Source organism: Scyliorhinus torazame, chromosome 22 (genome assembly GCF_047496885.1).
Source record: "Scyliorhinus torazame isolate Kashiwa2021f chromosome 22, sScyTor2.1, whole genome shotgun sequence".
Lineage (NCBI taxonomy): Eukaryota > Metazoa > Chordata > Chondrichthyes > Carcharhiniformes > Scyliorhinidae > Scyliorhinus > Scyliorhinus torazame.
In genome coordinates, this window is record NC_092728.1 from 102,598,384 (window position 1) to 102,617,761 (window position 19,378).

At 52.5% G+C, this 19,378-nt stretch overlaps 1 protein-coding gene across 1 annotated transcript in view; it reads left to right on the forward strand.

The window, feature by feature from the left end:
• Window positions 1-19,378, forward strand: part of col27a1b (collagen, type XXVII, alpha 1b) — a 699,034-nt gene that overhangs the window by 426,332 nt on the left and 253,324 nt on the right. The window contains exons 26-27 of the mRNA XM_072487808.1: window positions 5,650-5,703; window positions 11,386-11,439. Coding sequence (XP_072343909.1) covers window positions 5,650-5,703; window positions 11,386-11,439 — 108 coding nt within the window. The remainder of the gene's footprint in view (window positions 1-5,649; window positions 5,704-11,385; window positions 11,440-19,378) is intronic.

A 19,378-nucleotide genomic window follows, 5' to 3' on the forward strand; every position in this document is an offset into this window, starting at 1 on the left:
GGGGGGGGGGGCCGCCAACCGGCGCGTGCGATTCCCGCCCCCGCTGAATCTCCGGTGCCGGAGAATTCGGCAACCGACGGGGGCAGGATTCACGCCAGCTCCCGGCGATTCTCTGACCCGGCGGGGGGTCGAAGAATCTCGCCCCAGTTCTTCGTTGTAAGGTGTTGGTTTACTCTCTTGTGGTGCTGAGGACCGAGGGCTTCATTTCCAACTTCAGTCTCATTATTTCCTTGTAGGTTGCATTCAGATTTTTATTTCCATCACAGTGGGTAGCACGGTTGATTCACAGCGCCAGGGTCCCGGGTTCGATTCCTGCTTGGGTCACTGTCTGTGCGGAGTCTGCACGTTCTCCCCGTGTCTGCGTGGGTTCCCTCCGGGTGCTCCGGGTTTCCTCCCACAAGTCCCGAAAGACGTGCTGTTAGGTGAATTGGACATTCTGAATTCTCCCTCAGTGTACCCGAACAGGTGCCGGAGTGTGGCGACTAGGGGATTTTCACAGTAACTTCATTGCAGTGTTAATGTAAGCCTACTTGTGACACTAATAAAAGATTACTGCTTTGGGGATGGAATTGGGTCAAAAACTGCCAACCTGACTATCTTTGTCTCCTGGAGCGAAACGGATAAATGGCTCTACAGGCTGTGCAATCTTGTAGACTTTCTGGGTGAAGTCAGCCGGAAGATTTATGCGTCACTGTGATGACAACATATGGTGTGTGCATCAGGCTTTCTGCCGATAGATCATTTGCACCAATTGGCACACGTTCAAGATGATGATACCGGGTGTGGATACCGTCTCTAATTCATGTCTTTTCTATGCGCTCTGAAGGCTGCCAAACCTGCACTAACCCACAGTCTGACTGCTGCCGGAGGTCTGTCTGAATGCAGCAGCTTCAGAGTTGTGTGTCAATAAACTTTTGGCTTCCTGGCTGGCCAATCGATCGCAAACACCGGCATAGCTACCCACCCAGAAAGGCGGAAGAAAGAGTTTGAAGACCAGTAACTATTTTTGGAGCAACAGTCGGGGCCTGTTTACCTGATATCTTCTCACCATGTTGATAATTGCTCAGAGAGTGTGGACCTCCCCGCCCGCCCCCCCCCCCCCCCTGTGTGTGTGTTCCTGGCCAATATAGTCAGAGAGGTGGAACATTGATGCTTCAGTCTTCACTTGCCAGAGACGGAGGGTGGCGAGGGGTTGAGGAGGTGGGGGTGAGTGGGGGAGGGGTGGTTGGGCGAGTAGTGGTTTGGCGCATCTGAGTCTAAGAGAACTTGGAAAAGTTTAAAAGGCAGAAGCGTACATTGAAAGCACCTCCCTTCACACAGAAGGCAGCCAGGAAATGGCAGCTAAACGAAGGTAGCATGAATGGACAACCCGTAAGCGTTAACGGTAAACTCATTTCACAGGGGCACCATTTCGCATTTCCCACAAATTGTGATTAAAGTTCCTGTTTTGCAGAAAATGCAGATGAATGAACGCTTGTGCTGAAGAACATTTTCCAGCTAAAAACGCCAAAACCTACACCGTCTCTCATTTAATGTCGTTAAACGTGCCAGCTTTCCTGTGAGAAATAGATGATCCTTCTTGTTCCGTTTAGTCAGTTCATCCGACCTGTCCAAAAATGAATGCATTCCTGTTTTGAAACATTTGGTGAACTTTAATTTTAGTTTGCGGTGACAGGAAGTTTCTGTGACTTTATGATTGTCGGATTTTAAATAGTTGGCACACAGTATTTTCCTGGTGCCGTCACAGCCCGTTTGCGCTATTCCAGTGGCTGTTTGTCGCAGTGTGAGTGATATCTGCTCCATAGGACCATCCAGGTGATCACTTCTCAACCGTTAATCACAACTGAGTTCCCACAGAATTCTACCCTCCAATGTCCATACTCATAGCAAGTCCTATTCGTCCGTCACCCCTGTGCTCGCTGACCTTCACTGGTCCTGACTCAGCAATGCCGAAATGTTAAAATTTTAATCCTTGTGTCATAATATACACCAGTATATCATGGTGCAGACACACACTGATGGACATGCAGTGGGACCAATCAGCATACACAACACCGCAGCCAATCACCAGTGAGAGCACATGCACTATAAAGACAGGGGACAGGAGAGTTCCTGCTCATTCTAGCAGCAGCCAGCTCGGAGCACAGAGCTCACAGCCTGCAACACAGACATTCACCATGTGCTGAGTGCATCACCTGATTAGGACTAGGCAAGGGTCAACAGTTAAAGCTGGTATTGCATTTACCCACAGTTCAAGTATGTTAATATAGTTAACCTTATAATAAAATAGAGTTGCACCACTTCCAGTGTTGGTGATCTGTTTGTGATCCAGAACCCCCAACACATCACCTTGGGCGTGATTTTACTAAATGGGAACAATGTTCCATAGCGAGCGCATTTAGCCACCTGTTCCTCTTGCTCACACTGCCAAGAAACACAAGCCGCTAAAACACCATTCGCGTTTGGTAAGGGGCCTCAGCAGGGAACACATGGCCGAGGCCGGATATGACCCCGCTTTGCGCACTGAGGAGCTCTGATCGTAGGAACTCCTCAGTGTAGTGGGAGATCTCCCGATCTTCCTAACCCCCAACGCACTATAGAAGGGTCCCCAAGCTCCCACCCCACCCACCACCCCGACACCCATGCAAGACACCCCCAACCCAATTGCTAGTGCACAGAAAATGCCACCTGGCACCCAGGTGGCACTGCCAGGGTGCTCAGCTGGCACCAGCAGTGCCAGGGTACTACCCTGTCCAAAGGGCAGACAGATGGGGCCCTACGATTCCCCGGGAGACCCCCACAAGTGCTGTTCCGGCTGGTCCCCAGTACTGAGACCAGTACTGAACAGAGCTCACCCGAGGTCTCCAAGGCGAAGGGGATAGATCCCAACGCCTCTGGTAACTTGGGAATCTGCACATTAAAGTGACGCTAGATGCCTCGCTTTAATATCCAGCTTTGCTAAAAGGGACCCCACCCACTATGGGCAGGATTTACAGCGCAATGTCTCACAAGATCACATTAGACCTCGGGAGGTGTTGCTAGCCAGGTAGATCCCGGGATCCCGACCAAGCTGCACTGTGGCAAGCTGCGTTTCGGACGCAGCGTGGCCATAACATCGCGCCCCTTGTTTCAAATGCTTCCATGGCCCTGTCCCTCCTTATCTCTGTATTCTCCTCCAGCCCCTCTGAAATACCTGTGCTCGTCTAATTCTGACCTCTTTGACTAACCCCCGATTTATTGCTGCACCATCAGCAGTCGTGTCTTCAGCTGCCTCCGCTCCAGGTTCAGGAATCCCTTCCTTCCACCTTCTCGGAATCCCTTCCCTCCTACATCAAGCATTGGGTCTTCCACCCTAATATCACCGAACGTAGCTGGAAGTCTAATTTTGTTCCATAACGATCCTTTGAGGTGCCTTGGTAGATATGTTCCAGGCGCTGTATGTTGTCATGGTTTCCCTTTGCAAATGCAAGGTGTGGGGGCAGATGAAGCAATAACCGTGCAGACAGGTTGCGCAGGGCGTGAAGGAATGGAGCATCTACAGGTCCGTAACTGGGCAGTCGAGGCTTCAGGAATTTATTCACTTTCTTTTCCACTCTTAAAGAATTGTCCTGCATTTGCACTTTCTTCAGTGCCTCTGAATCATTGGCAATTGGAACAGGACAGAGTGCTGCAGGTACCACAGCAGAGTCATATTGGCCAGCACATTAGCACAGTGGTTAGCACTGCAGCCTCACAGCGCCTGGGTCCCGGGTTCAATTCCGGCCTTGGGTGACTGTCTGTGGGGAGTCTGCACGCTCTCCCCGTGTCTGCGTGGGTTTCCTCCGGGTGCTCCGGTTTCCTCCCACAGTCCAAAGATGGGCCACGATAAATTGCCCCTTCGAGTCCAAAAATGTGCATGTTAGATGGGGTTACGGGGATAGGGTGGGAGCACGGCCCTAAGTGAGGTGATCTTCCAGAGGGTCAGTGCAGAGTCAAGCCAATTGGCCTCCTTTCGCACTGTACAGATTCTGTGGTCTGTGCACTCGAAACGTCAACTGTTTCTCCCTCCGCCGAGACTGCTAGACTTGCTGAGTTTTCCCAGCCATTTCTGTTTCAATTTGAGTATTCCAGGTGTAGTCTAACCATCGTTCAGTACAGGCTGACCATAGCTTCTCTGTTTTCAACTCTAACGCTCTAGAAATAAAGCTTAGTTTGCCTTTGTTATGGCCCCTACCTGCATCATAACCTCTGTCATGTGTGTATCTGTACTCCTTGTTCCCTATGGTCCTCTACCCCATATAGATCCTTATTTCCAAGTTATGTGTGGCTTCCTTATTTTACTTGCTAATATTTATCCCTCAATTAAGACCACAACAAATAGATTAATTGGTCTATATTAACTCTTCAAATCTCACAGTGCTCTTCTAACTACTTCTATCCATCTCTATTTATAGGAACATCACAACTCAGTCTTATCTTCTTCATTGAACTCACTTTTCTAATTGCTTTAGAGAGAGAGAGACACGTGGCTGACTCAGTTCACCTCGCAGTCATGAGGAGAAAGGCAAGGGGCGGGATTCTCTGACCACGGGGCTGGACCGGAGAATCGCTGGGCGGGGCGCGATTCACGCGACGCCACCCTGACGCCGATTCTCCGGTGATCGGAGTATCGGCGGCGTTGGCGCAGGCGCGGTCGGCGTGGTGCCAGTTGGGGGCCACTCTACGCAGCCCCCCCCCCCCCCGGCTATTCTCCGCGCGGCGTGGGCCGAGTTGCCGCCAAGATAGCCCGAATCCCACCGGCACCCTTCACATGTGGTCTTACCCGGCGGGACCGCGGCGTCCATCCTATGTGGAGGGGGGCGGCCGAGTGGGAGGGGAGGGGGAATCCGACCCCGGGGGGGCCTCCACTGTGGCCTTGCCCGCGATCGGGGCCTAACGATAGGCGGGCCGGCTCTCCTGGTGTGAACCACTTTTACTCTACACCGGCCCCTGTAGCCCTACGCCATGGGGGCCGGGGCGGAGAAGGAAGCTACCGCGCATGCGTGAGTTCGCGCCGGCCGCATCGCGCATGCGCAGACCCGCGGCGCCCGTTTGACATCGGTATCGGCAGCTGGAGCGGCGTGAGTCTCTCCAGTGTCGTGCTGGCCCCCTGTGTGGCAGAGGATCGCTACACTTAGCGGTCCGATGACGCCGTCGTAAAACTCTCCGGTTTTTACGACGGCGTCAACACTCTGCCGTCAGAAGGGAGAATCCCGCCCCCAAAATGTCAAATTTCAGACGATTGCAACAATTTATACTGCAGGAGAAGCAGGTGCTGATCGGTTAAGAAGTCAACTCTGGCTGGCCGAGGTATTGCCACGGCGAAAGCAACAGGCTGCCCAAACTCCCCGATAATTCAAAAAAGGCGCAGAGTTTGAATTTAATCATTTTCTACCCGGGTGCTTGGAAGACGCCAGGATGGTGCCTCGGCCATTCAAAGGTGATTTGCCAACCAACCAGCAACCTTTTCCTACAGCAGCACAAACTGTTGTGGCTATTTGAAATTTGGTATTCTTGTGTTTGTCCTGATGCCTGCACAATGTAAAGCTTCAGCAATGTGTTTCTATTTTCAGCAATGTTCTACATCCGTACAATCAAGTCATCCTGGTTTTATCTTCTTTTGACTTTCAGGGGCATCCCGGACCTCCTGGACAGCTCGGCCCCCTGGGACCAGTTGGACCCCCCGTAAGTACCCAACAGTTTTTTGGATTACATTAACTCTCGTGGTGTTAGGAAACCTGGCCAGTAGCTTCAATGTACACAGGCACAAATTAACTATTTTCCTTCAAATTGTCTTTCGTCGCTTCTATTTATTCCTTGAGCAATGTTGAAGTATAAGCTTCTCGGAAACACTATTGGCTACCAATGTACGGGGGTGTCAGATGTAATCCTGTATCCGGCCCTGTATTCCCCCCAGTTCACAGAGATTTTGTGGATTGGCAAAAATATAATTCCTGTACTTTCCTGTAAAATAGCTACCTGGGGAATTTTTATTCTGTGGTGTTACCAATTCTGGCAAAGGGCAGGAAATCACATTTTGTGGATTCAAAGCCTGCACTTGGGTTTCCAGTTATCGGAAATAATAAAAGCCCATGTTGTAGGGAGTGACATGTTAGCCTGGATTGGAGATTGGCTGGCTGGTAGAAAGCACAGAGTATGCATAAATGGATCTGTGTCCCTTTGGCAGGATGTGACTGGTGGAGAGTGTGCTGGGACCTCAACCTTTTACAATTTACATTACTTACTTACATGAGGGGAGCAAAGGGACAGTAGCTAAATTTGCAGACAACACCGAGATAGGTAGGAAAGTATGTTGTGAAGAAGACATAGAGGGAGGGGTTCTCCGGACTGCCAGCTGGGCTTTCCGATGCGGCGCGCCCCCACCGGCAGTTAGGAGTGTGGGAGGAAACCGGAGCACCCCGAGGAAACCCACGCAGGCACGGGGAGGAAGTGCAAACTCCGCACAGACAGTGACCCAAGGACGGAATTGAACCCGGGTCCCCGGAGCTGTGAAGCAGCAGTGCTAACCACCGTGCCAGAACATTGTCACCACACGCAGCTGCTCTTTTCCTTTTACTCAGGATCACTTCATTGGAGCCGTTTATGCCCATGTTAGCAAATAGCAAGTCGGTCTTTTCTCTCTAATGCTCATTGAACCATTTTTGGAGGGTGACGAGTGCGAGGGGAAACAGCAAATCCAAATGAGCCTTTTTAACCAGCCTTTCGGTCCTCGTTATTCAGGTCAGCTGCTTTCTCGACAACTATCAAACAGAGAAATATAACCATGTGAGATTAGACAGGATGAATGTTGCTGGGACCATGGGAATCCTGTGCGTCTAGTTATCTAATTAAATCTGTGTGGTCAGCAATTTTATGAGAATTTAATTTAATGGCCCGAAAGCTCTTTGCTACATTAGGTACAATGCCACCGCCCAGCACAGTACACAAGACATGAAAGAATGATCCTTTTGTGGAGGTCACTGACTCTCTCTCTACACCCCCCCCCCCCCCCCCCCCCCACCCACCACCACCACCACCACCACCACCGGCCCAGCAGTGTTCGCCCCCCTACATCTATCCCGCTCTCTCTGGCTCCCTCTCTGTCCACCATCCTGTGTGTTTGTGCGTGTGGATGCATGTACGTGTGTGTGCACATGTGTGTGTGGGTGCACGTACGTGTGTGTGTGTATGTGTGTAAGCACATACGTGTGTGTGTGATCACTCTGCTGGCCACCATTGCCACTTACCATGAATCCATGTTCTTTAGAAAAGCCTGCTAGTAATATTTAGTAAAGATATTTCCTTTCAATTCCCCTGCATACCTTTTACCCTGAATTCATACCCCCTGGTTATGACCCTGTCAGCCAAGGAGAATAAAGCCTTCCAATCTACTGTATGTGGACCCCTCACCATTGTTCACACGTCAGTTAGGTCTCATGTGGAACCTTTGTGCTTCCTAAATAAGTGATTTTTTAAATAATGCTCAGGTTGATTGTGTGACAACATCAAACTTTGCTAATGCAGGGGGCACCACCGGTGTCCAACTGAACCCTCTGTGATTTAGGAGCATTTCCACAATCGTGTCTAATATCTAGTGGGTGCAAAGTTTCTCTGAAGTATCAAACCAGTTCTCATCTGCCTGTCTAGCAGCCCACTATGCAACATTAATTTTAAATGTATTTCAGTCTGTGCGGACACTGGCTATGCCACTGGAGGACAATTCTTCCAAAAGCTGTGGGTTGCATCAGGGTGGTAGAAATTAAATAATAATAATCTTTATTAGTGTCACAAGTAGGCTTACATTAACACTGCAATGAAGTTACTGTGAAAAAACCCTAGTCACCACATTCCGGCACCTGTTCGGGTACACAGAGGGAGAATTCAGAATGTCCAATTCACCGAACAAGCACGACTTTCGGGACTTTGTGGGAGAAAACCCGGAGGAAACCCACGCAGACACGGGGAGAACGTGCAGACACCACGCAGATAGTGACCCAAGCCGGGAATCGAACCTGGGACCCTGCCGCTGTGAAGCAACCGTGCTAACCACTGTGCTACCGTGCCGCCCTCAAAGTGTGCCTGTGTTGAACGTACGTGTAAGAGTGTGGAGGGGTATGAATATACATGTGTGTTTATTTACATACATGCATTTGTGATATGTGTGTGTGTGCTCGTGTGTTGTGCACGTGTATTTGCAAGGATTATGCAGCATGTCCTTGAACAGGATGCGAGTACCTCCTACTGGCAGTTCAAGGCTCTCAAAGTACCATGGTGTGGAGATGCCTCCAGAGACTCTTTGATGCTGGTTCGTCAGAGACGTTTTGTGGATGTAACCAATGCAGCTTTTCGCAAGGCATTTGAGGCCAGCACTAACGCCACTGCCCCACAGCACAAAGGCCCTTTATTTCCATTGAACTCTCGTTCTCCAGTTGCTTGGAGAGGGATTTTTAAAAAATGTTAGAACATTGTGCACCTACTGTTAAAAACAACATTTCCCCTTCGCCTTAAGGTAAGGGAATGTGAAATATCGCAGAAAAACACCGCCCCGATCGCCACCCTTTGATCTGAAGTCCATCTCCAGGACAGAATAAACAGTCAGCCCCCGAGATGGAATTTCCATACCCTTCCTAATCACATTTTTAAACTCTGCAGGCAGCTTCTGTAAAGCGTCTTCAATAACGTCAAACTATTTTAATTTGTTCTAAGATTGACTTCGAGCTCACAGATGCTCCAGTTATCATGGGTGTGCTAATAAACTAGAATCCTCGCTCCCCTCAAAATGCACAATATCATCTCTGTACGCACACACTCGCTAACAAATTGTCCGGACGAGAATTATGGTGCTTAACAGTTTCTCAATCAAATGTAACCAACAAGTTGTTTTGTCCAAACAAAATAATATTTAGCATTCTCATACAAAGTTCTGGCTTTCTCGTACATTACATTATTTTAATTTTCCCCACTGTTCCTGGGCGGGTTTCTCCGAAATGGAGGCAGAGTGTTCGCGCCGTTGTGAACGCCATCGCGTTTCACGACGGCGCGGGCACTAGCGATTCTGGCCCCCACGGCGCTGGAGTGGTTCACGCCGCTCCAGCCTCCTTTCCCGGCACCAACTGTGCGCCGAGCGAACCCGCGCAAGCGCAGCTGGGCCACGCCAACCCGCGATTACGCGGGGGAACTTCCTCAGCGCGCCGGCCCTGACGCAACGTGGCGTGGAGGGTTCAGGGGCCGGCCGCGTAATAACTAATTAGGGCCGGGGCTGGCGGGGCCGGCCCGCTGATCGGTGGGCCCCGTTCGCGGGCCAGACCCCATCGGAGGCCCCCCCCCCCCCCCTCCCCGGTGAAGGAGCCTCTCCCCCCCCCCCCCCACAGGCAACCCCCCCCCCCCGACCCTATGCGCAGAGCCCCTGCCGGCTGCGAGCAGGTGTGAACGGCGCCGGCGGGACTCTGCCGTTTCCGCGAGGCCGCTCGGCCCATCGCGACCGGAGAATCGCCTGCCGGCGTCGGACCGGAGCCGCGGGGAAAAAATGGGGCGAACGGCGATTTTCCCATCGCGCGGCATGGGAGAATCCCGCCCCCCCCCCCCCCGTTTGCTAAATGAGTGCAGAGGTGTGATTTATTTTGAAACAACATTGAAATTGAAAGTCCTGCTCTCCCGATTCGGTGCTCCTTGGTCTCGGTGGGTTGCGCCGCCGCTGTTTTCCCTTCCTGAGTTTGGCAATTTCCTTCTGTTTCTTTTCCCACTATGTTTTTTTGCCCTTTCTCCAGTTCTTAGTTCCCACTGTTGCTCTGATTCGTATCTCCAGTTGTTTATCCTTTCCTTCCCTGAATTCCTCATCTCTCTTATCTGCCTTTTCTATTCCTTTAACCAATTGCTGCCCTAAACTAAACATCACATTCTGCAGCATAAGGCGTGCTGAGGTTGGAGACTAAACAAGCAGGGACGCAGAGAATTCTGAGCAGCGGTTTGAAGGGCGGGGGGGGGGGGGGTGGGTGTAGCCGGGGGACGTGGGGAGACATGGGGGAGGGCGTGGCAGGGGGGGGGCAGGGCAGGTGTGGCAAGGGGTCAGGGGAAGAAGTGGCAGGGGCGACAGGGGGAAGATGTGGCAGCGGAGATGGGGAGGAGTGGCAGCGGAGATGAGGGACGGGTGGCAGGGGGGCAGGGCAGGCGTGGCAAGGGGTCAGGGGAAGAAGTGGCAGGGGCGACAGGGGGGCAATGTGGCAGCGGAGATGGGGAGGGGTGGCGGGGACGAGGGGAGGTGCAGCGGGGGGGATGAGGGGAGATGTGATGAGGGACTGGGGGGGGTTTGACGAGGGGACGGGATGGTGTGATGAGGAAGGTGTATCGGGGGGACGAGGGAGGTGTGACTTGGGCTGGTAAGAGAAAGAGCCAGCTTGCATTTATGTAAACCCTTTCACAGCCTCTGGATATTCCAAACTGTTTCACTCTTGCTGTGCAGGCAAATATGGCAACAACGTGACACAATAGATACTTTCGATGGTGTTCAGTAAAATAACATCTTAAAACATTGACACCAATATCGATGTGATTTTGGATACAGCTGATGTGATGAAGTTGGTTAAAGGTTTGACGAGCCTGGTAGTATTTAGCATTGATACTAGTTACCAAAAGCAGAATAATGTTTTTGTTCCCGAACACTGGCTTCCTTCAGCTTTAATGGTCCAAAAATCTATTCTGAGACAAGTGTTCATGCAGCAGTCAATCTAAACAGCGCAGATACCGATCAGCTTGTTGTTTGCAAAGGGCCGAGCTCCTTGACTATCCCCCTGCTGTGTTTTACCCCACACTCTCTCGTTAATCTCCGCCACTAATCCTTCTGGATTGAGTAACCTCTTCGGTAATCTTCTGCTCCATGTCTGTCCTCTCGCTGTTACTTCCCCACATGGAGTAAACCGTGACTCTGGTGGCAACACTCTGGCCTCTGAGGCGCAAGGTTCAAGTACCGCTTATGGTTTTGAGGATGGAAGCACGGGCTGATCCTTGAGTGCAAGGGCGGCAGGGTGACACAGTGGTTAGCTCTGCTGCCTCACAGCACCAGGAGCCCGGGTTCGATTCCAACCTCGGGTGACTTGTGTAGAGTCTGCACATCCTCCCCGTGTGTGCGTGGGTTTCCTCCGGGTGCTCCGGTTTCCTCCCACAGTCCAAAGATGTGCAGGTTAGGTGGATTAGCCGTGCTAAATTGCAACAATGACTGCCCTTCAAAAGTACTTCACTGGATGCGAAGCACTTTGGGATCTCCTGATATGATGAATGATGTTATAGAGAAGCACATTTTTCATTTTCTCCAGCCATTAACACCCAGCTGACCCTGGCAATCAGAATGACTTGCTTTTGTATCGGTTTTAGGGTGCCAAAGGAGTTCGCGGATCTCCTGGGATGAGAGGAAACAAAGGCCGCAGGGTAAGCAAACACTTCCAAATACCTGTAGGAACAAATAACAATGAGAGTTCCTCATCGGATCGAGCATATCAGTGCACAAGGAGTGAATTCTTAGCACATTCTGGCCTATTGCGGGATCCTATTCATAGTAACAATTCTGTGTTGCTAATAAATCAAATCAATGATAAAGAATTAACGCTGTGCAGCATGTATCCAGGTAAGATTTGTGGTGTTTTTTTTAAATTTGGAATTGGTCTTTTCAAAGTGTTTTGGAGCTGGGGGCGGCACGGTGGTGCAGTGGGTTAGCCCTGCCGCCTCACGGCGCCGGGGTCCCAGGTTCGATCCCGGCTCTGAGTCACTGTCCGTGTGGAGTTTGCACATTCTCCCCATGTCTGCGTGGGTCTCGCCCTCACAACCCAAAGATGTGCAGGGCAGGTGGATTGGCCACGCTAAATTGCCCCTTAAATTGGAAAAGAAGAAGAATTGGGCACTTTAAAAAAAAATTTTTTTTAATCGTGTTTTGGAGCTGGAATTTCAACCTGGTGCTAAAATTCTGCATCAACTTGTGATGCGCGATCAATTACACTCAAGACAAAGTGATTTCATAACTGAAAGCTTTAATCGACTAGAACTTGTTCCCCAGCAGCTTCGGTACAGAAAGTGAAGGCTGCTGGGACGGCACCGGTTCTTATACTCCACCTGTCAGGGCGGAGCTACGTATCAACAGCCAATGGTAAACTCCTAGGTTTAACCAATGGTCATCAGCCTCTTAGGTACCGCAATCCCTGATAATACCACAACTTGTTTTGTACTTGTGTTTGTTGGGAACTTTGAATCCCCTTGTTGTATCTGACCAATAATGATTGTCTTAATAAGGCAAGGTGGCCTTATGTCTGGAGGAGGTATATCCAGCAGCATCCATAACACGTGTGCACCCGCTGCGAATGTGTAAAATAGGTTACCCAAGTCTGACCCTAGATGTCCCAGTGGGGGAAGAGCAGAGGTCAGTGGTTACCCACTCCCCTGCCCCAGCCTAGCAGCTGCAAGGATTCTCAGGGCCACTGTCATTCAGCGCAAAGTGCAATCACTAACCCCATTGCAGGAACGTCACCTTGTGCGGTCCTTCAAAACGATTCTTTGTGATATTTGTGGATAAAGTACACAGACTCAGTGGCACTCTAGCAGTGTGAAAGGATACGGGTGCGAGCAGGAAAGTAGGATTGGAGCGATGGTCAAATGTGTTGTGACATTGAGAGTTTCCATTCTCCTGGATAATTTTGCGTTTTGGGTGATTTATTTTTTTTGTGATCGCATTGTCCGCTTTGTCCCCTGTGCGTCATGTCCAAACTGTGTCAGATCAACATCAGAATGTGGCAGACGCTTTGTCCAGTCAGTGTCCGCCCATACTTGCAGCGGAGAGAATGCGCAATTCACGCTGGACAATTGTGCAGTCTCGGAGCCGACTCAGTGCACCCTTAGATATGGCGGCCAGGACTCGATTCCGGGATTCCCGCCCCCATTCGTGGATATTCCAAAATTCACCATGGCTTTTTAAGGGTGCGGGCTGGTCCGCGTCTCGAACCCACGTCCTGCAATCCTGGCCGAGCCAGTTCCACTTGCGGGGATTGACAGATCCTCGTGCTCTGCAATTGCCGTGGAATGGGCCCAGCTTTTCAAAACATTCTGGTTTGCGGCCCGTCAGTGTTCCCACGATCCATAGTCGACACGAGGGAACCTCTTGAAAGGTAAATTCAAACGGTGCTCCTCATGCCACCCCCCTTTGCCAAGCGATGCCTCTCAACAACCCACTCTGGTCCCTCACTCCCCCATGCCAAGGGATGGTCTTCACCCACCCCATATTCTTTTGCCCCCCCCCCCATGCATGTCCCCTAATCATCCCCATCCGCTTACCATTGTCTCTCATGTCCCTATGCCAAGCTTGGCACTTCCATGCCTTTTCACCCACTATACACTGTATCGACCCAATGAATGCTATAGTAACAGTAGGATATCTAAAAAAAGGTGATTTTTTAAAAATCAGTCATTCATTGATAACTTTCTCTTTTCTTAAAAATAAAACTCCTATTTACTACAGGCCAATAGAAGTGTCAAAGGGATTGGATTGGATTTGTTTATTGTCACGTGTACCGAGGTACAGTGAAAAGTATTTTTCTGCGAGCAGCTCAACAGATCATTAAGTACATGAGAATAAAAGAGAATAAAAGAAAATACATAATAGGGCAACACAAGGTATACAATGTAATTACATAAGCACCGGCATCGGATGAAGCATACAGGGTGTAATGTTAATGAGGTCAGTCCATAAGAGGGTCATTTAGGAGTCTGGTGACAGTGGTGAAGAAGCTGTTTTTGAGTCTGTTCGTGCCTGTTTCAGACTCTTTAAAGTTTCATTGGCATAAACAACATAAATCCTCTTTCTCTTCTGTAAATTAACATTGTGCAATTGACAACATAGATCAGAGAACCAGAGTTGTCAACCAACCAATGTTTTCCCGAAGACCAGGGGCGGGATTATCCGTCCCGCCGGCAGCGGGATTCTCTGTCCCGCCAGCCGGCCAATGGGTTTTTCCATTGTGCGCAGCCCCATGTCGTCGGGAAATCCCCGGACGTGGGTGCGCTCCGGCGCAATGGAGAATCCCGTCAGCGGAGAATCCAGCCCCAGGTGTTTCAGCTGGCCAATAGATTTCTACGCTCTCAGCCAAGCTTCACTATGTACTTTTGGCTGATAGCCTAGGCATCTGCCGTCCTTACCCGGTCTGGCCTACATGTGACTCCAGACCCACAGCAATGTGGTTGACTCTTAACTACCCCCTCAAGGGCAATTAGGGACGGGCAATAAATGCTGGCGTCGACGTCCCATGAACGAATTTAAAAAAAACATGTCTGAGCTGACTGGGTGGCTGCCTGTTTCGATACTGACCAGTCCACCAGTGTACCTGAATGCACCTTGGATTTCATCCGACTCACCTTTTGCTATACTAGACACTATCCTTATTCCAGCAGGAAATTGTCGGCAGGTTGGTGGTCTATACCTCCGCTCCACAATTCACTGGTACAGTCTCGCTATTTGGTGCAACCCTCCTGCATTTCAAAGACCTTCCTTCTTTCCTGATATGTTTTTCTATGCTTTAAACATTCAAAAGTGTCAAGACTGTGGTCTCTGAGTCTCAGCAGTTTGGAAAGTACAGTCTGTTCTCCATAAACCTCGGGGTCTTGAGCAGAATGGTCCATAAAATTTCTAATCTTCAAAGTGAAAATATGACCGAGGAGGGTGGTGTATTTCAATATTTAAAGGAGGAAGAATGTAATTCTTCTTGAAGGGCAATTGGGGACAGGTAATAAAAGTGCTGAACTACCCAGAGACACACACCCACGTTCTGTCAAATCAGTTTTTTAAAAATTAAGCTTCTGAAGGAAAAGTCTTGGGCGGGATTCTCCGACCCCCTCCCCCGTAAATCCCGCCCGGCCGCCCCGCGATGTTCTCCGGACCCCCAAAAATCCTGTCGCCGTGAATGGCGCCGCATGCCTCGGCGAACGTCGAGGACCGGTGCGACACACCTGGCCCCGGGGCCGCCCCAATTCTCCGGGCCGGATGGGCTGAAGCCCCGGCGAGGTGACCACGGGTAAATCAAACCGTAAATCAAACCACCTATTTAACGGCGTCAACCGGTCGTGCTGGTTGGCGCCGGCCAGCGCGGAGGTACGGGCCGGCGTGGGACAGCCACTGGCGAAGTGACGGCGCGGCCGCAGGTGGTCGGGGGGGGGGTCGCAGGAGCCGTTGGAGTGTACGTGCCGGGGAGGAGAGGGGGTGGGTTGGGGAGGGTGCACCGGTGCATCCGGGCCGTGACAGACGGCCTGTACGCCATTGCGGACCGCTACACCACTTCCCTGTGCACTGGGCCAGCCAGGGTGCCCGGGCAGTGGGCTTCGCTGCCATGGCCGGGTTTCCCATGGTCCAGGGGGCGATCGATGGGATGCACGTCGCCGTGCGACCACCTGCAGATAACAGGGCTGTGTTCACGAATAGGAAGGGGACCTATTCCATGAACGTGCAAGTGGTCTGTGATCACCGCATGAGGATCCTGCACGTCTGCACCCGGTACCTGTGCAGTATACATGACTCATTCGTATTACCGCAATCTTCATCCCCACCATGTTCGAGGTGCGTCAGTGTCCTGTGCGTCAGTGTCCTGGGCAACATTGTCCTGGGTGGGTGTGACCTGGGTGTCAGTGTCCTGGGCGTCAGTGTCCTGGGCGTCAGTGTCCTGGGCGTCAGTGTCCTGGGCATCAGTGTCCTGTGCGTCAGTGTCCTGGGCGTCAGTGTCCTGGGCGTCAGTGTCCTGGGCATCAGTGTCCTGGGCATCAGTGTCCTGTGCGTCAGTGTCCTGTGCGTCAGTGTCCTGGGCGTCAGTGTCCTGGGCGTCAGTGTCCTGGGCGTCAGTGTCCTGTGCGTCAGTGTCCTGGGCGTCAGTGTCCTGGGCGTCAGTGTCCTGGGCGTCAGTGTCCTGGGCGTCGGTGTCCTGGGCGTTGGTGTCCTGGGCGTTGGTGTCCTGTGCATCAGTGCCCTGTGCGTCAGTGTCCTGGGCGTCAGTGTCCTGGGCGTCAGTGTCTTGGGCATCAGTGTCCTGTGCGTCAGTGTCCTGGGCATCAGTGTCCTGTGCGTCAGTGTCCCGTGCGTCAATATCCTGTGCGTCAGTGTCCTGGGCGTCGGTGTCCTGAGCATCAGTGTCCTGGGCGTCAGTGTCCTGGGTGGGTGTGTCCTGGGCGTCGGTGTCCTGAGCATCAGTGTCCTGGGCATCAGTGTCCTGGGCGTCAGTGTCCTGTGCGTCAGTGTCCCGTGCGTCAATATCCTGTGCGTCAGTGTCCTGAGCGTCAGTGTCCTGAGCATCAGTGTCCTGGGCATCAGTGTCCTGGGCGTCAATGTCCTGTGCGTCGGTGTCCTGAGCATCAGTGTCCTGGGCATCAGTGTCCTGGGCGTCAGTGTCCTGTGCGTCAGTGTCCTGTGCGTCAGTGTCCTGGGCATCGGTGTCCTGAGCATCAGTGTCCTGGGCGTCAGTGTCCTGGGTGGGTGTGTCCTGTGCGTCAGTGTCCTGAGCATCAGTGTCCTGGGCATCAGTGTCCTGGGCGTCAGTGTCCTGTGCGTCAGTGTCCTGTGCGTCAGTGTCCTGGGCGTCGGTGTCCTGAGCATCAGTGTCCTGGGCGTCAGTGTCCTGGGCGTCAGTGTCCTGAGCATCAGTGTCCTGGGCATCAGTGTCCTGTGCGTCAATGTCCTGTGCGTCAGTGTCCTGGGCATCAGTGTCCTGGGCGTCAGTGTCCTGTGCGTCAGTGTCCTGTGCGTCAGTGTCCTGGGCGTCAGTGTCCTGTGCGTCAGTGTCCTGTGCGTCAGTGTCCTGGGCGTCAGTGTCCTGGGCATCAGTGTCCTGGGCGTCAGTGTCCTGGGCATCGGTGTCCTGTGCGTCAGTGTCCTGGGCGTCAGTGTCCTGTGCGTCAGTGTCCTGTGCGTCAGTGTCCTGGGCGTCAGTGTCCTGGGCGTCAGTGTCCTGTGCGTCAGTGTCCTGGGCGTCGGTGTCCTGGGCGTCGGTGTCCTGGGCGTCAGTGTCCTGGTCGTCAGTGTCCTGTGCGTCAGTGTCCTGTGCGTCAGTGTCCTGTGCGTCAGTGTCCTGTGCGTCAGTGTCCTGGGCGTCGGTGTCCTGGGCGTCGGTGTCCTGGGCATCAGTGTCCTGGGTGTGTGTGTCCTGGGTGGGTAAGTCCTGAATGTGGGTCTCCTGGGTGCTTGTGACCCATGCGTCAGTGTCCTGAGTCGGCTGCGACAGGGGCTGTTCCTGTGGCTGCCCTCCTCGTCGCTGGGTGTGGCCGCCAGTATTGCCGCACTCGCACTTGATGGGGGCGTCGTCTCCCTGGTGCTCCGGGTCTGTCCCTGGCTCGTGGCCGCCCCGGATCATCCTGAGGACGTTGTATGCCTGATGGGCCAGGTCTGTCCCTGGCACCTGGCCATCCTGGGACGTCCTGGGGGTGGTTGGCATCCGCGGGGATGGGTGGGTCGACGTTTGGTCCTGTAATACACAATACATCATGCATGGTTAGACACGCAGACGGGGATGGGGGGGGAAGGGGGGATATGGGGGAGGGGGGATATGGGGGAGGGGGGACATGGGCGAGGGGGGATATGGGGAGGGGGATATGGGGAGGGGGATATTGTGGCAGGGGGGGAACGGGGGATATGGGGGAAGGGGGAAAGGGGGGCAGGCAGTGGGGGTCTCACTTGGTGTTGCGCCCCCAATCTCTGCATCCGCAACCTGCCGGTCCTCGGGTCCGCCTGCGAGTTCCAGGGCCCTCTCCTCATGAATGGTGAGTGGTCGCAATTCGGGTGGACCCCCTTCGGTCCTCTCATTCTCCCGGTTGTTGTGAGCGCGCTTCTCCTGTGAGGGGCGGGAGGGTGGCAGGGTTAATGGGCAACCGTGTTAGGCAGACATAGACATGCGGACCAGCGGTTGTGTGTACGTTGGCAGAGGTTCACAACCCATCCTGCCAATGTGGTCTGCATGGGTGGGTGGAGCCATGTTGGTTGCACCTAGGGCTGTGCCACCCATCGGGGGGGGGGGCTCACCCTGGCTGCCCTGACAAGGTCATTGACCTTCTCGTGGCACTGGACGCCTGTCCTGGCTGTCACGGCCATGGCGCTGACGGCCTCTGCCGCCTCCCTCCACAGGCTCCGGCTGAGGCGTGGGTGCGACCCTGCGGCCGTGTCCGGGGTACGGGGCCTCCCTCCTCTGCTCCACTGCGTCCAGGAGCGCCTCGATGTCGCGCTCCTGGAACCGCGGTGCTGCGCGGTGGGCGGCCATTTTGCCGAGTCTCCGTGGAGGGGGCCGCCTTTCGTGATGCGACGCCGCGCGTGTCCGTGACGGGTGACGCCGTCGCGAATGGCGTCACGCCGCTGCTAGCCCATCCCCGGCCGGAGAATTCGCGATGTTCCGGGGGGTCCGACTCCGGAGTCATTCAAGCCGTCGGGTTCGGGCTATCGTGCCGATTCACGGAGAATCCCGCCCCTTATTTGGTCTAAAAAGAAATTAGCACCTAATTTTTACAAAGAAGTCTTTCTGTTCTCCCAGGGCATTGCTCGTGAGGAACAGGATTGTAGTGGCAGGGACACTATAACCTAACCAGCAATGTGTTAAACCATACTGTCTGTGAGTTGCACATGGTAAATTAAATTCACAGCATGTTTCACAGTAAAAAAATAAATAGAAAAATTATGGTGGTGACATTCTCAACAGAAAGCAATTACGCCAAAGTATCCAAGGCCAATGATTGCGTGGGTAGAAAGGAAGTTTTTCGAGTGACTTAATTTCTGCTTGGGACATCACTGAGCTTATCTTATTTTTATTAATGGGAAGCACTTAAGACAATCAAAATCCTTTAATCGTTCTTCTGTTGAAACAGCTCAATGAAGTAAAGAGGGGAACAAATTCACGATGCCACCACCTTCTAAATGGAAACAGATTTCTAAAAGTGATTGACAAAAATGCTGCATCTCTTGTGAGCCTCCTGCCCGAACCCGTCGACCTCTGTCTCTTAACGTTTGTCTCCCAGTTTGTCTCTGACCCCAGGGTTACGCTATAGGAAAAGCAGTCCGTGAATGATAACAGTGCGTTATCTGACGTTCCTTTCTCTGCTACTTGTTCAAGGACCTTAGTTAATTAATTAAATCTGGTCAATTCTTCTATTAAATCACAGAATCCCTAGAGTACAGATGGAGGCCATTTGGCCCATCGAATCTGCAACAACCCTCCGAAAGAGCATCCTTACCGAGGCACCCCCGCCCCAGCCCTATCCCTGTAACCTCCACCTAACCTTTTGGACACAAAGGGGCATTTTTAGCATGGCCAATCCACCTAACCTTCCACATCTTTAAAGTGTGAGAGGAAACCGGAGCACCCGG